At 35.2% G+C, this 16,934-nt stretch overlaps 1 protein-coding gene across 1 annotated transcript; it reads left to right on the top strand.

Moving 5' to 3' along the window:
* Positions 1–1,815: 1,815 nt before the first annotated feature.
* LOC113711336 (uncharacterized) lies at positions 1,816–7,045 on the top strand. Its single transcript, XM_027234500.1, has 9 exons — positions 1,816–2,149; positions 2,733–2,944; positions 3,173–3,262; positions 3,329–3,491; positions 3,589–4,775; positions 4,906–5,009; positions 5,136–5,334; positions 5,585–6,234; positions 6,337–7,045. Exons 1-9 carry the CDS (start codon positions 1,816–1,818, stop codon positions 7,043–7,045), a joined length of 3,648 nt encoding a protein of 1,215 aa, XP_027090301.1.
* Positions 7,046–16,934: the final 9,889 nt, after the last annotated feature.

Here is a 16,934-nt window from a genome sequence, read left to right as displayed (position 1 = left end):
TTATTTCACTATCCATATTTGCTTCTTTTTTATATACTACCCATGCTGTTTTTTTCCTCTCCTCCTTTAAAATAAATATTTAGTTCATTTTTTATATTTATTTTTTTCTTTATCCCGTATTTAATATAACTTATTCTGTTGTTATTACTACCTGACTATCTTTTTTCCATTTTGCATAATAATTTTTGCTTTATTTTCGTTTTTACATTTTCCTATTATATATTTTCTTATATGATCTATCTTATCTATATTGTAGTGAAATTATTATTAATCCTATCTTATCTATTGCATAATAATTTTAGTTGTATTTTCGTTTTTTCATTTTTTAAATATTTTCTTATATGATTTATCTTATCTATATTGTAATGAAATTATTATTAATCCTATCTTATCTATTGCATAATAATTTTAGTTGTATTTTCATTTTTTCATTTTTTAAATATTTTCTTATATTATCTATCTTATCTATATTGTAATGAAATTATTATTAATCATATCTTATCTATACTGTAATCGAATTATTATTAGTCATAATAATAATAGTACTTATTATTATGCTGCTAATACTAATGCTAGATTAGTATACTAAAAAATAGAACATTAATAATCGAGCCATTATAAGCAGCCATCTTCCCCGTCTCTACTATTAGTCAGCGGATTCATCTCTCAGCTTACGCAGCCTACAATCCATTAATTTTTGGCGTCTCCATACAAAATTTGCACGTCTTTAGACATGCTTTCCTGGGTTCTCATGCATGCAAGAGAAGCAAGGTAATCATTTCAATTTCTTTCCCTTGCATTTTAGCCTGCTTTCCTTCTTCTTTTACTTTGTTTTGTGCATTGCTTCCGCTTCTTCTTCCTTGAGCTTTTCCTTTCCTCTGTTTCCTTGTGCGTCTTTCTTCAATCAGTGTTATTGCTGTTTTTCTGCTGTTTGCTGTTACATCTACTGTAAGTGCTGCTCCAATTTCACTATCCCTATTCTTGTACTAATCTTTATATTTTTACCCTTGGTCTTGTTTTTTTTCCCCATATCCTTCTACTTATCCTGCTTACTGCTTTATTCTACCTGTCGATGCTATTATTATTCATCTTGCACTTTTTTTAGTTTTACGATTCTGTTTGTTCTATCGTTTATTGCATTGTTGTCTCTTATTGTTTTAGTTTCCACTTTTACTTTCGCTTCTGCCTAGTTTTTTTGTTGCCTCTGTTCCTTTTTTTGTCGGATTTCATTCTGAAACATTGCCTCCGTTCTATATGCTTCATGTGCTTTCTTGGTCATGTTCGTTTTCATGTTATTATTGTTTCTACACTTTGTTGTTTTGTAACATTTCTTGCTATTTTTCGTGGCCCTCTTAATTCCCTCCAGATTTTGCCGGCTACAAGTTGCTACTACTTTTCCTTGCTTCAGCAAAATGTACTTAACATTTTTTTATTGTCATTCAGGCATTATCTTTACTGATCTATTCATCTCCTTCTGTCAAACAGTTATTAGCTACTTTGTTCTTCATTTTTTGTATATGCCACGTTATCTTCTTCTGCTTTTACTTCCTGTCTAATATGCCTACTTTGCGGTTGGAAATACCTGTAAGCCATTTGTGTAGTTCTCTCACACGACTCGTATCATATCATATAATATCATGGATAGAAATGCAAAACGCCAGAAACGTTATGAAGAGATGACCCGAGAAAGGAAGGATGAACTTTTACGCTATCAAAGGGCAGCTAGCACACGTCGTTACGCACAAATGCCACAAGATAAAAAGGATGATCTTTTACGCCGTCAAAGGGAGGCTAATGCTTCAAAGAAAAAAAAATATGCCCCCTTCTGCCTCTGATTGTGTGCCAAACTTTGGCACTTCTAAGAGAAAACGTCCAAATTCCATTGAACAACCTCCGTTTGATCTTGTAGGAACAACCATTAGTATTCCTGATGCTTCTTTGCACGCTGCTTCTAATCAAAATGCTGATATTCTGATCAGTGATGAGTTAGCAGGTAGAGCTTCATATTCTTTTGACGTTCAGTCAGAAAACGTGTTAACAGGTGCTGAACTACCGCACCTGCTCAGCTTTACAAAAGCTTCATTGGAAAGTGAAAAGCATGCTTCCTCTTCTATTATTGCAAGTTCCATTCTGTCTAATGTACAACAAGGTAGACCTTAACCTTAGTTTTCAGCTTTGCTGTCTTAATACACTTTACTCATCATTTTTCCTATTTTCTCTACCGTGTTACTGTTTTGAGTGAATCTGTTAAGCTTCTTCTTTTTCCCTTCTACTTTGGTCTTTTAAACAGCTCTTATAGTCTATCTGCCTGTTTTTCCTTCGTCATCCGCATTCATATTACTCATTCCTTATAGCTACAACCTCTCTATATCTTCTTACCTTTTTGTGCATGCTTAGCTCATTTTCACTCACAGGAAATGCAACTCACTCTAACACTGTCAAACGTGCTCCAGTGTCCAGAAAAACATGCAGCTCAGGTTGCATTCTAATTGTGTCTAGTTAAATCTTTTATTATTACCTTTTCACGTTTAGTTCTTGTCCAGCTTATCCATGGAACAAAAAAAACAAACAAGTGCCCTTTGTTCCAGGTCAGCAGTGAATATCTAGGAAAATTATTCTCCCTCGTTTAGAAAGGATTTCTGACCATTCTTTGATTCTCCCTGCTTCTCCAAGTTGTCAGTATTGTGGAGCTATACGGTTCCATTTAGAACCTCCTAATTTCTGTTGTTCAGGAGGAGAAGTTTCACTGGTCACTGCACCAATGCCTTATGATCTTCACCGCCTCTTTATCGGTGATGATGTCAGGAAGAATGCTCGTACATACAACAACAATGTTTCTTTCACTACTTTTGCTGCAAAATATGATCCAGAACTGACGAAAAATAAACACGGTGTTTATACGTTTCGAATACAAGGCCAAGTATATCACTTCCTTGATGGTTTGGTATCACAGCATCATAAACCATCTAGTATTCAATTGTACTTTTTTTATACAGATGAGGAACTTACAAGGAGACTTGATGTTTCTTCTTGACTTCGCGAAAGCACCCTTAAATTGCTTATGCGCATTTTAGCCGGCAATCCTTATGCCAAATTCTTTAAGGATTTGCGTCATATTCCTGATCTCGAACACCATAGAATTGTTCTTAATTGCAATCCTGCTCTTGATCAGTGTATATATAATCTTCCATTAGCTTCTCAAGTTGCTGCTATATGGACTGAGACTGATGATGAATCAGTTGATAAGTCAGTTCATATTCAGGTTTATAGTCATTCCGATCAAAGTCATATGATTAAGCATTATTATGCTTGCTATGACTCTTTGCAGTATCCTTTATTATTTCCTTGTAGTGAGTCTGGATGGCACCATGGAATTCAAAGGATTACGTGCGAAAATAGGAAAAGAGCGCGTCATGTTTGTGAAGATGATATTCCTATTGATCTAGCATCTATCAGTGGTCCATCTAATTTGATTAACCTGGAACAAAGAGGCAAGTATTAACTTAACATCTTGGAAGCATGTTATAATTTTCAAGCATATTGTCTTTTTCCTTCATGTCATTAATACATAGTTCCATTTTATTTCAGTCGCTGATCATGGCAAGAAACAGAAAACTAATGTCACTGCTAGGGAATACTACTACTATAGGTTTCAAATGAGAAATGACGATGAGTCCATGTTGTTACATGCACTGAGATTGTTACAGCAGTATGTTGTTGATATCTACGTTAAGATAGAGACATCTAGGCTTGATTTTCACAGAAACAAACAAAATACCATTCGGACTGAAGCTCTTCAAGGAATAATGGACAGTGTCTTTTTAGGCCAGACGTCAGGTTCTAAAGTTGGCCGGCGAATATATTTGCCAGTTTCGTTTCTCAGAGGACCGCGAGATATGAGGCGTAGATATCTTGATGCAATGGCTTTAGCCAAAAAATATGGAAAGCCTGACCATGACATGCATGGTCAGGTTTTTTTGACCATGACATGCAATCCACTGTGGCCAGAAATTCAGGAACATTTAAAGTACAAAGAAAAACCTCAGGACAGACCCGATCTTTTAGCTAGAGTGTTCAGGGCAAAGTTTGAAATACTGAGAGTAGAGTTGGTTGCAAAGAAAATATTTGGAGACGTTGCAGCCTATGTTTATGTTATTGAATTCCAAAAAAAAAGCTTTCCCCATGCTCACTTACTGTTTATATTGAAACTGCAGTTTAAGCCTCTTAATCCAGAAGCCTATGATAAAATTGTTTCTGCTGAGCTGCTTGATCGTAAAGAGCGTCCTCATCTTTATTCTCTTGTTGTAAGACACATGATACATGGCCCTTGTGGAAAAATGAACAAAAATAGCCCTTGTATGAAAAACAGTGTTTGCAAAAATTACTATCCAAAAGGGTATTCTGAACATATGACTCACGGTGAGGATAGCTATCCAAATTATCGCAAACGAAAGGATGGCAAAAAAATCAGAGTCAAAGGTTATGATTTGGATAATAGGTGGATCATCCCGTATACTCCATACTTGCTAGCTTTGATTGATTGTCACATCAACGTGGAAATTTGTTCAACTATCAAGTTAGTTAAGTATTTATACAAATACATATTTAAAGGCCATGATCTTGTCAACTTCCACACCATAGCTGATGAAACACCTCAAGATGTTGATGAGATCAAGGAGTTCCAGCGAGGTCGATGGGTTTCTCTTCCAGAAGCTTTGTGGCGAATTTATGCATTTCGATTGAATGAAATGACCCCTGCTGTTTATAGTCTTCAGGTTCATATTCCTGGTCATCAATATGTTTCCTTTAATCAAGATTCTAATCTTTCACAGCTCTTAAAAAAAATTTATTTCTCCAAAACTATGTTAACTGAGTTCTTTAGAATGAACCGTGTTAACAAAAAAGCTCAAAGTCTCAAATGTTTGCATCGAGATTTTGCTCAGCACTTTTGTGTGGACACCTGCTAAAAGAAACTGGATAGAAAGAAGCAAACACAAGGTTATTGGCAGGTTAGTCACTGTTAAACCAAGCGAAGGTGATAGGTATTATTTAAGACTTCTTCTCTCGCATGTTCGAGCTCCTGCATCCTTTGATGACTTCTTGATAGTTAATGGATGTAAACTGAATTCATTTAGAAAGGCTGCTTTAGAGCTTGGCCTCTTAGAATCTGATTCTTTCATTGAGGCAACACTTGAAGAAGCTGCTGGTTTTCAGATGCCTTCCTTGCTTAGATTTTTATTTGTTACTTTGCTTTTGCATTGTGCTCCAACAAATCCAAGTCTTTTGTGGGAAAAATTTGAAATGAAACTTTCCAGAGACTTCGAACGAGCGCAGGTATAGACTCATTGTTCAGCTACTGAAATAAGACAAAAGGTTTTGTCTGATATTAACAAATCGCTCCAATATATGGGGAGGCATATCAGTGACTACAACTTAGTTGTAAATGCTGTTGCTCTTAGCTGTCATGAAAGCATGACAAAGGAAGTGGACAGTGAAAAGAGTATTGTGGTGTCACCAGAAGATTTCTTGATAACTTCAAAGTTAAATGCAGAACAAAAAACATGCTGATGATTTGATATTGCAGACTGTTTTTTCGTCCAAAGGCCAGAGCTTTTTCATTGATGGTCCAGGGGGAATGGAAAAAATATTTTTATATCGTTCTCTTCTTGCAACACTTAGATCGCAGGGATACATTGCAATAGCTGTAGCGACTTCAGGAGTTGCAACATCACTTCGTCCTGGAGGAAGAACTGCTCACTCCAGATTTAAAATTTCATTGGACTTTTCCAAGAATAAAACCTGTCAATTGAGCAAGCAAAGCAGCATGGCACAATTAATCATTGAATGCAAGTTGTTCTTGTGGGATGAAGCATCAATGGCAAAAAGAGAAAGTATTGAAACATTTGAAGAATTGTTGAAAGATGTAATGGAGACTGATGATCCTTTTGGAGGCAAAGTTGTAATTTTTGGGGGCGATTTTCGCCAAACTCTTCCCGTTATTCTAGGAGTTACTAAGGACCAGTTAATTCAGGCTAGCCTCCTACATTCTTCATTATGGTTTAGGATGCACAAAATAAAGTTAACACAGAACATGAGGGCTGTCTTAGATCTTGCCTTTTCACAATTCTTGCTTGCTGTTGGGGAAGGTGCAGAACCTGTTGATGCAGATAACCAGATATGTTTACCAAGTCATATGGTTATACCATTCCACAATATGAAAGATTCTTTTGACAGGTCCTCTATATTTCCTGTATTTATCGCACACTCCTGCCCTTTTTCCATCAGTATTACTACATATATCTTGCACAGGTTGCTAACAGAAACTTTTTCAACCAGGTTGATAGCTTACACGTTTCCAGATTTGAATCTCTACTTATCTGATCCTTATGAAATGATCAGTAGATGTATTTTAACTCCAAAAAATACCTCTGTTGAAGACATCAATGAAATGATGATTCAAAGGTTTCCTGGACAGCTTTTTACTTATAAAAGCTCTGACCAAATTGTTGATCAGAGATTTCAGGCAGATTATGAGGATTTTTTGAATTCTCAAAATCCAAAGGTTCTTCCTCCACACAAACTCATGCTAAAAGAAAACTGTCCCTTGATCTTGCTCAGGAATCTAAATCCAGCTGAAGGATTGTGCAATGGCACAAGACTTATTTGTCGACAGCTAAGACGCCACACTATCTGTGCTGAGATAGCTTTTGGTCAGCATAAACGGAAGAAGATTTTCATTCCCAGAATCCCATTACAGACACCTAATACTGAAAAGAATGGGATTCCATTCATCAAAACACAACTTCCAGTTTGCCTATGTTTTGCAATGACAATTAACAAGGCTCAAGGCCAAACTCTTGACTATGTTGGTGTATATCTAAAGGAACTCATATTTTCTCATGGACAATTATACGTTGCACTCTCTAGAGCAAAAACTGCTAATGCAGTTAAAGTTCTCATACTTCCAGGAACTTTTGCTGAAGTAAAAACTGACTGCAAAACAAGCAATATTGTGTTTGATGAAATATTGCAGTTGTCTAATTGATCATTTGCACTCTTCATAGGTATCTTGACATTTAAATGTTGTTAGCTATTGTTTTCAGAGCTTATAATTTCCTTTTGCCTTCCAAACAGAAATTCTTGCTTATTTACTCTTATTATTGCTAATGAGTATAGGATGTGCACTATATTATTTATCAATGATGTTGAGGTCGGGATGGAGAAGTGGACAGCAAAGGTCATTGTCCAGGATAAACAGCAAGTTACCTCATCAATTAGCACACCAACTAGGAAACAAAAATTTATCTTCATTGATTCTGAGGTATTTATTGCAGTTTAACTTCTATTCTCATAATCCTATTTGCTAAACTAAGGAGTTTATATACTACTCATTTGTCCACCATCATAATAATTCATTTTCAGGGATCAAAGGTTGAAGGCATCATTTTTAATGCTGATATTGCTATAATGAGCCCCAGAATAGAGGTTTACAAAAAATACCTCATCTCTAATGCTCAGGTGAAAAGGATCCCTGATAACTTTAGAACCACTGAGCTAGCAAAGCAATGGATAATCACCAGTCGAACACTTATTGAAGAGATTGTAGACGAAGAGGATGTTATAGCTGCAAAGTTTACGTATACCAACTTTAGGGACTTGGCACAGTACATGGATCGAAAGGACATTTCTGTTGGTGAGTTTCTTCCTTTTCTACCATAACTGATCTACCTTGGTTATTATATGCTGTTAGGCTTATTTTTTAGGTTCCTCTCACTAGATATTATGGGAATTGTTATTCCTGCGGTGGATGAAAAAAAAGTCACGATTAATTCAAAGGAAGCACGAGTCCAGAAGCTTGTCATTGTTAATGAAGAGTAAGAAGCCTTAATTTTTGTATACAATGACTATCTGCTGCTACAGATTACAGCCTTTTCCAAGAAAATATTAAGAGTTCCTCTGTTTCAAATATGTCAGATTGCAGACACTTATGCTATCTATGTGGAATGCTTTTATTGACAATGAAGGCTCCAAGATTATTTCAAACATTCAGAACTATCCTGTTCTTATTAGAAGAAGGCTAAAGGTTCAAAATTATAATGGTAAGTATAACATTTGCCCCTTACATGTTTTGAACATCTAACCTTTTTCTATCTGTGCATTTTTTCAAATGACATATTGCTTCCCCTTTTCTTTTTTATAGGAGTAGCTCTTTCTACTTGATTTGATTCAACAATCCTTGTAAATCCACCTGTCCAAGAAGCAAGGGAACTGAAGAACTGGTTCTGCTCTTATAATTTTCAATATTTGTTGCTTATAGACTTTATAAATTATCTATTTTTTGACAGTCAGAGATACTTAAGAGCTGGTTTCACTCTTATAATTTTCAGTCTCAGTTGCATATAAAAAAATGATATTTTCCCTATTTGGCTAACAATCTTAGTATCCTATATACAGGGCAAGTAGAAATGCCAAATGCTTTGCAGACATTGTTGAAAAGAGAACATATAATCGATACAATCCTGATATCTCTTTTCAAGCAGATCAAAAAATTACTGATATCTCAAATATCAGCTCAAAACACAAGGTACTGCCATGATTGTAACCTGATCAGTAGATTTCAGCCTGCAAATAGTTTGACTAATTCATATACTGACTATATTCTTAGAATATGTGGGTGGAAGCATCATTCTCATTTGAACACATCTTTCAAAAATTTTGGTACATGGGGTGTGAAAAATGCTTCCGCTCCACGTCTGCGGATTATGGTGTCTTGTTCATGTGTAATACTTGTAAACAAAAGCACAAGGCTGAACCAAGGTATGATCATCATTAATTTATTTGTTACTTATCATTTCTGCTGCTACTGCTAATTATATTATCATTTCTTTCCCTCTGTTGTGCCTTATATAAAACTTGCATATTTAATAGGTGTAAATTTGATATTGATCTCTCTGATGACACCGGAACAGTCACAACCACACTGTTTGGTGATTTAGCTGAGAAACTGCTAACGTTCACAGCAAAAGAAGCAATGAAGCATTATTTTTAGGTTTGCTCTTACCATGCCGCATCAGTACATATCTATATATGTGTGTATATATATATTCTTTTGTTTTGTACCTTGCAGAATATGGTGTTACCACTTGAAATTCTGCATGAGGACCTAAAATAAAAAAAGTTCCTTGCGTACATTAGACCTGCACAAGTTCCCTTGGCTGATGCAAATCAGCGTTTCACAATGGTATACTATAAAGAAGCTTCTCATGAACAAGTTTTTATTACAGACTCCAGTGAACAGACCGTTCCTTGTCCTTCATCAGGTTATAACCTCTACTTAATCATCTTTGTTTTACAATGTGAATGAATAACTCTACAGATAAGAAGTGCTATTACATTTAATCTGTACTATAGACATGTTTGTTTTTCTATGAAATAGCCAACTTACTGAGTCAGGTATGGTTACTGCTTTTCAATAGGCGGAACGTCTTTTTCCAAAGCTAAAGTTTGTCTTCTTCAAAAATTTGACGAGTCTAATGAAAGTAGGCAATTAAGCTCTGAAGCTCTTCTGAGCAGCCCCAGGAAAAAACCCAGACAAGATTAGAATAGTTCCCTTTCCAAACAAGCTACATTTTTTTTGCTGCATTCGGTGCTATGTGCCTTTTTGTGTGGTGAAGGAAACCAAGTCTCAACGTTTTTTGAGCACTGTCATGCTACTGATGTGCCTATGAAATATTCATATGGCTGAACTATGTATTTCTACACACTGTTAAGCTTTGCCCGTTAATCTGCATGCCTTTCCAACTTAATTTGAAAGTACCATAATCGCTATAATGTTTGCACATCATCCCGTACCATTTATGCTATTTGAAAGTAGCGTTGATTGCCAACAGCAAAACATTTCGCCATTCAATATATTTATCAAAGCTTTTTCACTTTCCAGTTCATTTCTTCTGATATAATGTACTATGAATTAACTGTTGGTTGCAAACATCAAACCACATTGAACCTTTCCAAGACTACCTTTTTGCATTCATTACTGATCCTACAGCTATTAGTTCAACCACTTTAAATAAATCCACTGGTTACCAGATACTCATACAGCCCAATTAATGCTACTTGTTCTTGTTATGAAGCCTCTATATATATATGACAAGAACAACCTACTAAAATCTACAGCCTCAAAAGCCTATTACAGTTATAATAACAAACAAGTATGGAGTTCTTTGAAAGTGTTAGACCCTCCAGTCTTCCACCAAATATTACCGGCAGCATGGAATACTGTTTCTTCTTTAGGAGTAACAGTTCTAAGCAGGTACTTTTGCTTCTATATAGTTTAGTTTTTCTCATGCAATGTAAATTCTTTAATGATAACCAAAGTGTTTTCAAAATAATTAGATATTCCCTGCTCAGTTTCTGCTGCTTCTAAGAAAAACCAACAACGTACGATAACTATTCGAGAAGGCTATAGAACATGGACTATCAGTATTTTAGAAACATGGTTTGGAGAAGGATGGCAAGACTTCTGCGAGAATAATATCATCCGTGAAGATGACACAATGTTCCTTCGGCATTCCGGAAACTTGTTGTTCAACATGCTCCATTACTCAGCAGCAAAAACGCATGACTACTTACCTTGGACTCATCCGCTACCTAGTATGTTAGATACTCCAGAGCATGTTTTCCTAAAAAGTTAGTTTTTCTCGTGCTTAAAAAATTCCAGATTTTTAGTATTATTCTTGTTTTATTTGCCAGCTTTGTACGCTTACCTTTTTTATGAAACACAGAACAAAGAATGCAGTGTCAGAAAGTAGCATCGGCAATGAAACCAAATTTCATTCAAGACATAGCTGATGGTCTATCATTCTATGAGATCTTCACTTAGCAAAACCAACATAATTTTGTGAGCTTCAGTTATCTCCTGTTTTATTTTTTCATTCATTACTTTCTTTCCCAGTAATCATTTTTTTTTCACTGAACAATAGAAAGTGCCCAAATTTGTATCCTTCTTCACACATGGTGAGAAAACTCCTCTGATCACCCTAAGAACTGGAAACAAGACAATCACTCTTGGAATGCGTCGGAGACAGTTTACAACTAATTGGAACACGTTTAAGTTTGAGCATCAGCTACAATTTGGCGACGCTTTAGTATTTATCCCTGAAACAGAGTCTTGCTATACTGTCCTGATCTTCGACAAACGTGGAGTCGAAAAACTGTTTCCTTGGTACAATAAGTTCTGCATCTTCTCTGATACACCAACCGGTAGAACTTAGACAACTTGTTTTACATTTATTCTACGAGAAACGTTATCCTTCTTATATGTTCAGTAAACATATGAATGCCAACTTTTATTGTCCTTTCTTTTTTCCATACCAAATTTACCTTAGCAATTTATCTAAAACATGCCGCAGATTTATTTCAACCATTCAGGACCATGCTTGCTTTTTTGTAAAAAGCTTTGAATAAATTTACAACCTCAACTGTCACCGCTTCATTATTCTCATATCATATGCACCTTTATGAGGCTTTTTTCACAGAGCCAAAATACCATTTTATCTTTAAATTCATGCTTTTATTAAGAACAGTATGCTTATTATGACTACGGTACGATTGAAATATATTGTTGCGTAAACCAGGGAAACTATCAAACAAAAGAATGCGTTGAGAAAATTGATGCCAAGTAAAAATATTATACATTTGTGTTAAGAAAATTGATGCGTTAATAAAATTGCAATCAGCTACATTTGTGTAAATACATTACTTGTAATTAATGTTCTTTAATTCTATTAATTACAGTAAATTATTTTGCCTACAAATAGTTATCTTTTCACTTTAATTGCCTACAAATTTTTTTTTATCTGTTACACTAAGGGTGGGCCAAATAATTAAGTTTATTATATTCTACCTTAATTATCTCTTTTTTAATTAATGCCAAGTTCTCCATATCGCTAATTTATAATTGCAATCCGCTACTTACCAAATTTCATGTTACATGGTAAAAAATTAATTTCTACTAACCTTTGGATTCTTGATTCAGATGGCGGTATTATTTGAAGTAATTGTTAGTTTATCCTTTTTTTCATCTTTATAATTATCTCCCCTACAACCACATAATTTATACACATCATACTGCAAATATAAATTATAGTACTTTATTAAATTCATACTCTGTAATGCTCATTGTGGGCATTACATTAATTCTTCACCGTGCGCAAGCACGGTATATTTCTGCTAGTTTGGTCCAAATGGCACACAGGACTTGTCCACAATATCCTTTGTCCTACCCCCTAACATAAGAGAGGCAATTTCAGCTACCGTAGAGCTCAAAATCATCAGCAAACTAACTCCATTCTTTGGGAAAATTCTTCAAATGGGCTATTGAATTCCAAATCTGCCTATTATTTGTGTCATTCCATAGATAGGATGAATTCCTCTAGCATTGATAGTCTTCTTGACTGTTGCACCTGGGTGTGGAAAGTGAACACCTCAACCTCAGTCAAACATTTACTTTGTCTCATTTTCCTTAACAAACTATCCACAAAGTCCAGACTTAGCAAACAGAATGTTACCCTGATGACAATTACCCACTCTATAATCATCCTTCCGAGGATAATGAACATGTGTTTAATACGTGCCGTTATGCTCGCCTTTTATAGAATAACTTATGTAGGAATTGTCCCTCCTTTCTGAACAGACTCAGAAATTTAAGATTTCATATCTTGGATGAAGAAAGGATGCTTAGACTCAAATGCTTCCCATGTGGCAGACATGCCTTGGGGAACCTTATTTTCTTTTGGATACCAGGCTGGCTATTTGGAAGAATAGGAACAAGTTTTTATTTGAGCTCAATATCAGGAGAATGGACCCTGTAAAAATGTGTATCAAGGAAGCATCAGAATTCTTGTTCCTAGGGCTGGGAAATTTCTCCTTTGTTAGAAGAGAAGAATCTCTTATCAAATGGACCCCCCCCCATCGTACCATTTTTTCAACCTAAATACAGATGGATCCTCTAAACTAAGGACTTCAGAATCTAGCGCGAAAGGACTAACTAGAGATTGCCAGGGAAATTGAGTTGTGGGTTTCTCCAGAAAACTTGGATCAGCTTCACCTTTGATAGCTGTTGAGTGTTGGGGCCTAAGAAATGGGATGCTGTTGGTGGCCAATTAAATATTTCTCATTTGCAAGTTGAATTAGACTCTCAGGTGTTAGTCAAATTATTGAAGTCCAAACTATCTATCACTCGTGAGTTGTACCCCTTGATATCTGATTCCAAGATGCTGTTGTAGCACTTCCAACAAGCTACCGTGAAGCATGACCACCGGGAAGCCAACCATTATGTGGACACATGGGCAAAGAAGGGCACCGAGCTTAATATTCTTTTTGTTTTTTATTCTTCATGCCCCGCTTTTGTATCCCCTTTGTTTATGTTAGAGGTTAATCTATTCCTGGAATGACTGTAATCTATGACTCTTAAAATCGTTTCTATATTTCCTTTTTTAATGTTAGTACTGCATCTTTCCTATCAAAAAAAATCTGCAAAAAGATAGACAACATCGAAAAAATGTTATGTAACAGAACATCTTTTTTCTTTTCCTTTTAAATTCTGTGCATCAGTAGCTAGTTTACAAGCTTCCTGAACTAAATTCCGATCTACTTCAATTAAAGTAACAAGATAGAAGGCTTGTTATGGTTACTAGATTTGGGTTGTTACGGTTTAAAGCAGCCTAGAGGTCTGGAGGATTGCAGTGGGAGTTAGAGATTGCATCAACTTCAGGACAGGGATAGAAGGAAAAAAATGAAGTCCTTTAGGGTCAATGGCTACACCTCATTTAAGTTCACTGTTCATCCACGTCTTTTGATTTAATGTGTTCTTTAAACATGTACAAACACTTATTTTTGGTGTTTTAAGGAACTAGATAATGTTTTATTATTTTTGTTTGTCCAATTCTCCCAAGGAAAAAAAAATGAGGCATAAACATCACCAAATGGCCCAATAAAGAAACCAAGCAGACAAGATCAATGAACAATAAATTGCATGTGCACATAATAGCCCTAATACTGTAGATGAAGAATAAGCAACAACAAGTATTAAAAAAAACACAACAACAAGCATTTTTACCATATGCTGATAAAGAAACCAAGGACGTAGTTAAACTACATTAATTAATTAAAGTTTTACACACAACAGAAATTTTACGTATTTTGCTTTTTATCAAGATTTGAACACAACTCCTAATTCATTTTAATCTAATTGGGAATACCAGCACTTCCAAATGAATAAAGAAACCCATACATAGCTCAGCCTAATCTATCATTGGAAGTCGAAGTCAATATTTCAATGGACATTTTTGCATCTTTTATAGGTACCATTAGTGATATCTTCAAGAAAAGCAAAAATAACCTAAAGTTATCTTCAACAACAACATAGAAATAAGAGAAAGGATTTCTTCTTAAAATATCCCATGAAAGAAAGTGAAGAAAGTGCATGCAAATTAAAAGAAAGGAAAAAAAAATTGGATGCATAGATTGAGTTCTATCTTTAGTTCAAATTATCATGTTCTACTTCTTTAATTACAAAAAGTAAAATTTTCACATGTTGTAGACTAAATTTGAAAAAAAAAATTAAAGGACCTTCTCTTTTGTTTAACCAATAGGTCAAATGATACCAAGTGGAACATTCAGTTTATGAAAGTTTATAATCATCTTGCTCCTTCTACAACCCTTTAAAATTATAACATAAAAGACCTGTAATTTAGCAACAAAATACATGTTAGTGTATTTGCAACAAAAATTTACAAATGAGGTAAGAAAAAAAAAAGTCGAGATAGTCACGAAGCCTTGTGAAAATTAGGGACCTCAGTAATGAATTTGAGCAACGACTTTGCCATCCAAGAAATTTTGGTTAATGATTAATCAAAGGGAATTCCGCCAATTTGGTCCCTAAACATTTTCACTTAAATCAATTTCGTCCTTCATTAAATATTTTAACCAATTTAGTCCCTGAACTAGTTTTTTACTTTCAATGTAGGACTTTTTACTACATTTTACTCAATTCGCGTGGACCAAATGGGTATAATTGTCACACTGGCTTAATCTCCTGCAATTATCCACTGAAACGGATTAGATATCATTACAAAAAGGGGCGAGCATCTGGTTTGAAGACATTAGGGCTCATTTTTAGTTGCCCAATTGTATCTGCAAAGGAGCACATGTAAGATGCATCAAGGGAAAAAATATTTCAATGGAGCATCAAGTTCGTGCAGCTTCCAACACTCAAATCATAAGGATGAGGAAAGTGAAAATTTATTAGGGGTGAAGAGAGAGAAGGTAGGTCAGTACAATGGATCTGAGAGCGTGTTTTGTGATTGTAATGAATCATGTCGAATAGCTACTTCGTGGACATTGTCAAATCCAGGAAGAAGATTCCACGGCTGCAAGAATTATGGGGTATTTTTTTCTATTTTGTTAATATATTTCAGGGGAATTAATTTTTTAATTTTGGCAGTATAATCGGATATGGGTATTTAGTAGTAATTTGTGCTTTAGATTAACTTGCAATAATATGTAATCTAATTGAGGTATTGATATTGATTATAGTCACCAAAGGCTTGCAAGTACTTTTTGTGGTATGATCCACCAATGCCGGAGATGACAAAAAATACAATGGCAAAACTTTTGAAGGAACTAAGGAAAGCTGAACAAGAGAACCAGTTCATGAAGATTGAACTTGCAAGGTTGAAAGAAAAGAAGAAGATGATGAAGGCTGAAATTCGAAAGTTAAGATATAAGAGCAAGTTGCTAGTTTTTGTTGTTGTTTGTTGTGGTTGCTTGTTAATTGCTGTGCTTGTTGGTAATGAGAAAAGAGGACATGCTAAAAAAGACTTCGGGCTCCAAATGTTAGTTTAGATGAATTAGAGAAACGTATGTAGTTGCTGTTAGCCTTTTGTTCACGAAGTTGTAAGGTGGCTATGGTTGGCCTTAATTTTGTCTGACTATGATTTGGTTGTAAGGCTGTGTAAGCAGTTGATAAAGCATTTGTCTAATATATATATATCGAATTTTGGGCAAATTTTGTATATGGACATGTTGATAGGCCTTCCTGAATGAGATTAAAAATTAGATTTAGCCCATCGTAATCTGTTTTGTTGGAAGCTGTCTTCTGTTGATGAAATGCAGAATTAGCAAATTTTGTTGGAACCTGTAGTTGATCCGCAGTTTTATTCACTTTCTCAAGTGTCCTTATCTGATGTAGGCTAGTGAGGGAATTGCAGAACCTCACTCCAAATCTGTTTGTTCCCACTCTAGATAAGGCTGATCAAACTAAATGGCTAGCTGGTTCCTACAGAACATTTCACATCGGCTTTGAGACCTGTTGGAGCTAAGGTTGAATGATGCAAATTTGTGTAGGATAAAGATAGCATTCCTCGGTTCTCCTTCACTCTTTGGTTGCTTTGCCACAAACATTTCACTCATAATTGTTTTGATAGGTGTATCATGTTGCGATTATGTTTTCATTGTTCATAGTAAGGAATATATAGATATGTTTAATGAGCTATTAATGTAACTGAGCTGACTGCTCCATGTATAAGCTGTACAACTTGATTAATAAAACTTGCAAAATTAATAAAAACTACTATTTTGCTAGATAGAGTTAGTTATATCAAACAAGAAGGCAGACAAAAGGAAAGCTACATAAGCACGAGAAAGTCATGACTCCATCTCTCATACCTGTGCTACTAAACTTAGAAATGTCTATACCATCCAGAGTTAGGTAAGGATAGACATGCTAATTCTGCAATTTTAATCTCATTCTGGATGGTAAGGATAGCCATTCAGGTAGCTAATGGTGTCTTAAAAAATTTGGCAAGATTTTGCCTTAAAATTTGACACTCTCTAAACACAACCAACCCATGTAACACCTAATGAATATGCAA

This window comes from Coffea arabica, chromosome 10e (assembly GCF_036785885.1).
Source record: "Coffea arabica cultivar ET-39 chromosome 10e, Coffea Arabica ET-39 HiFi, whole genome shotgun sequence".
NCBI classification, from domain to species: Eukaryota; Viridiplantae; Streptophyta; class Magnoliopsida; order Gentianales; family Rubiaceae; genus Coffea; species Coffea arabica.
The sequence above is the reverse complement of the archived record's forward strand: the minus strand, read 5'-3'. Positions and strand labels throughout refer to the sequence as shown.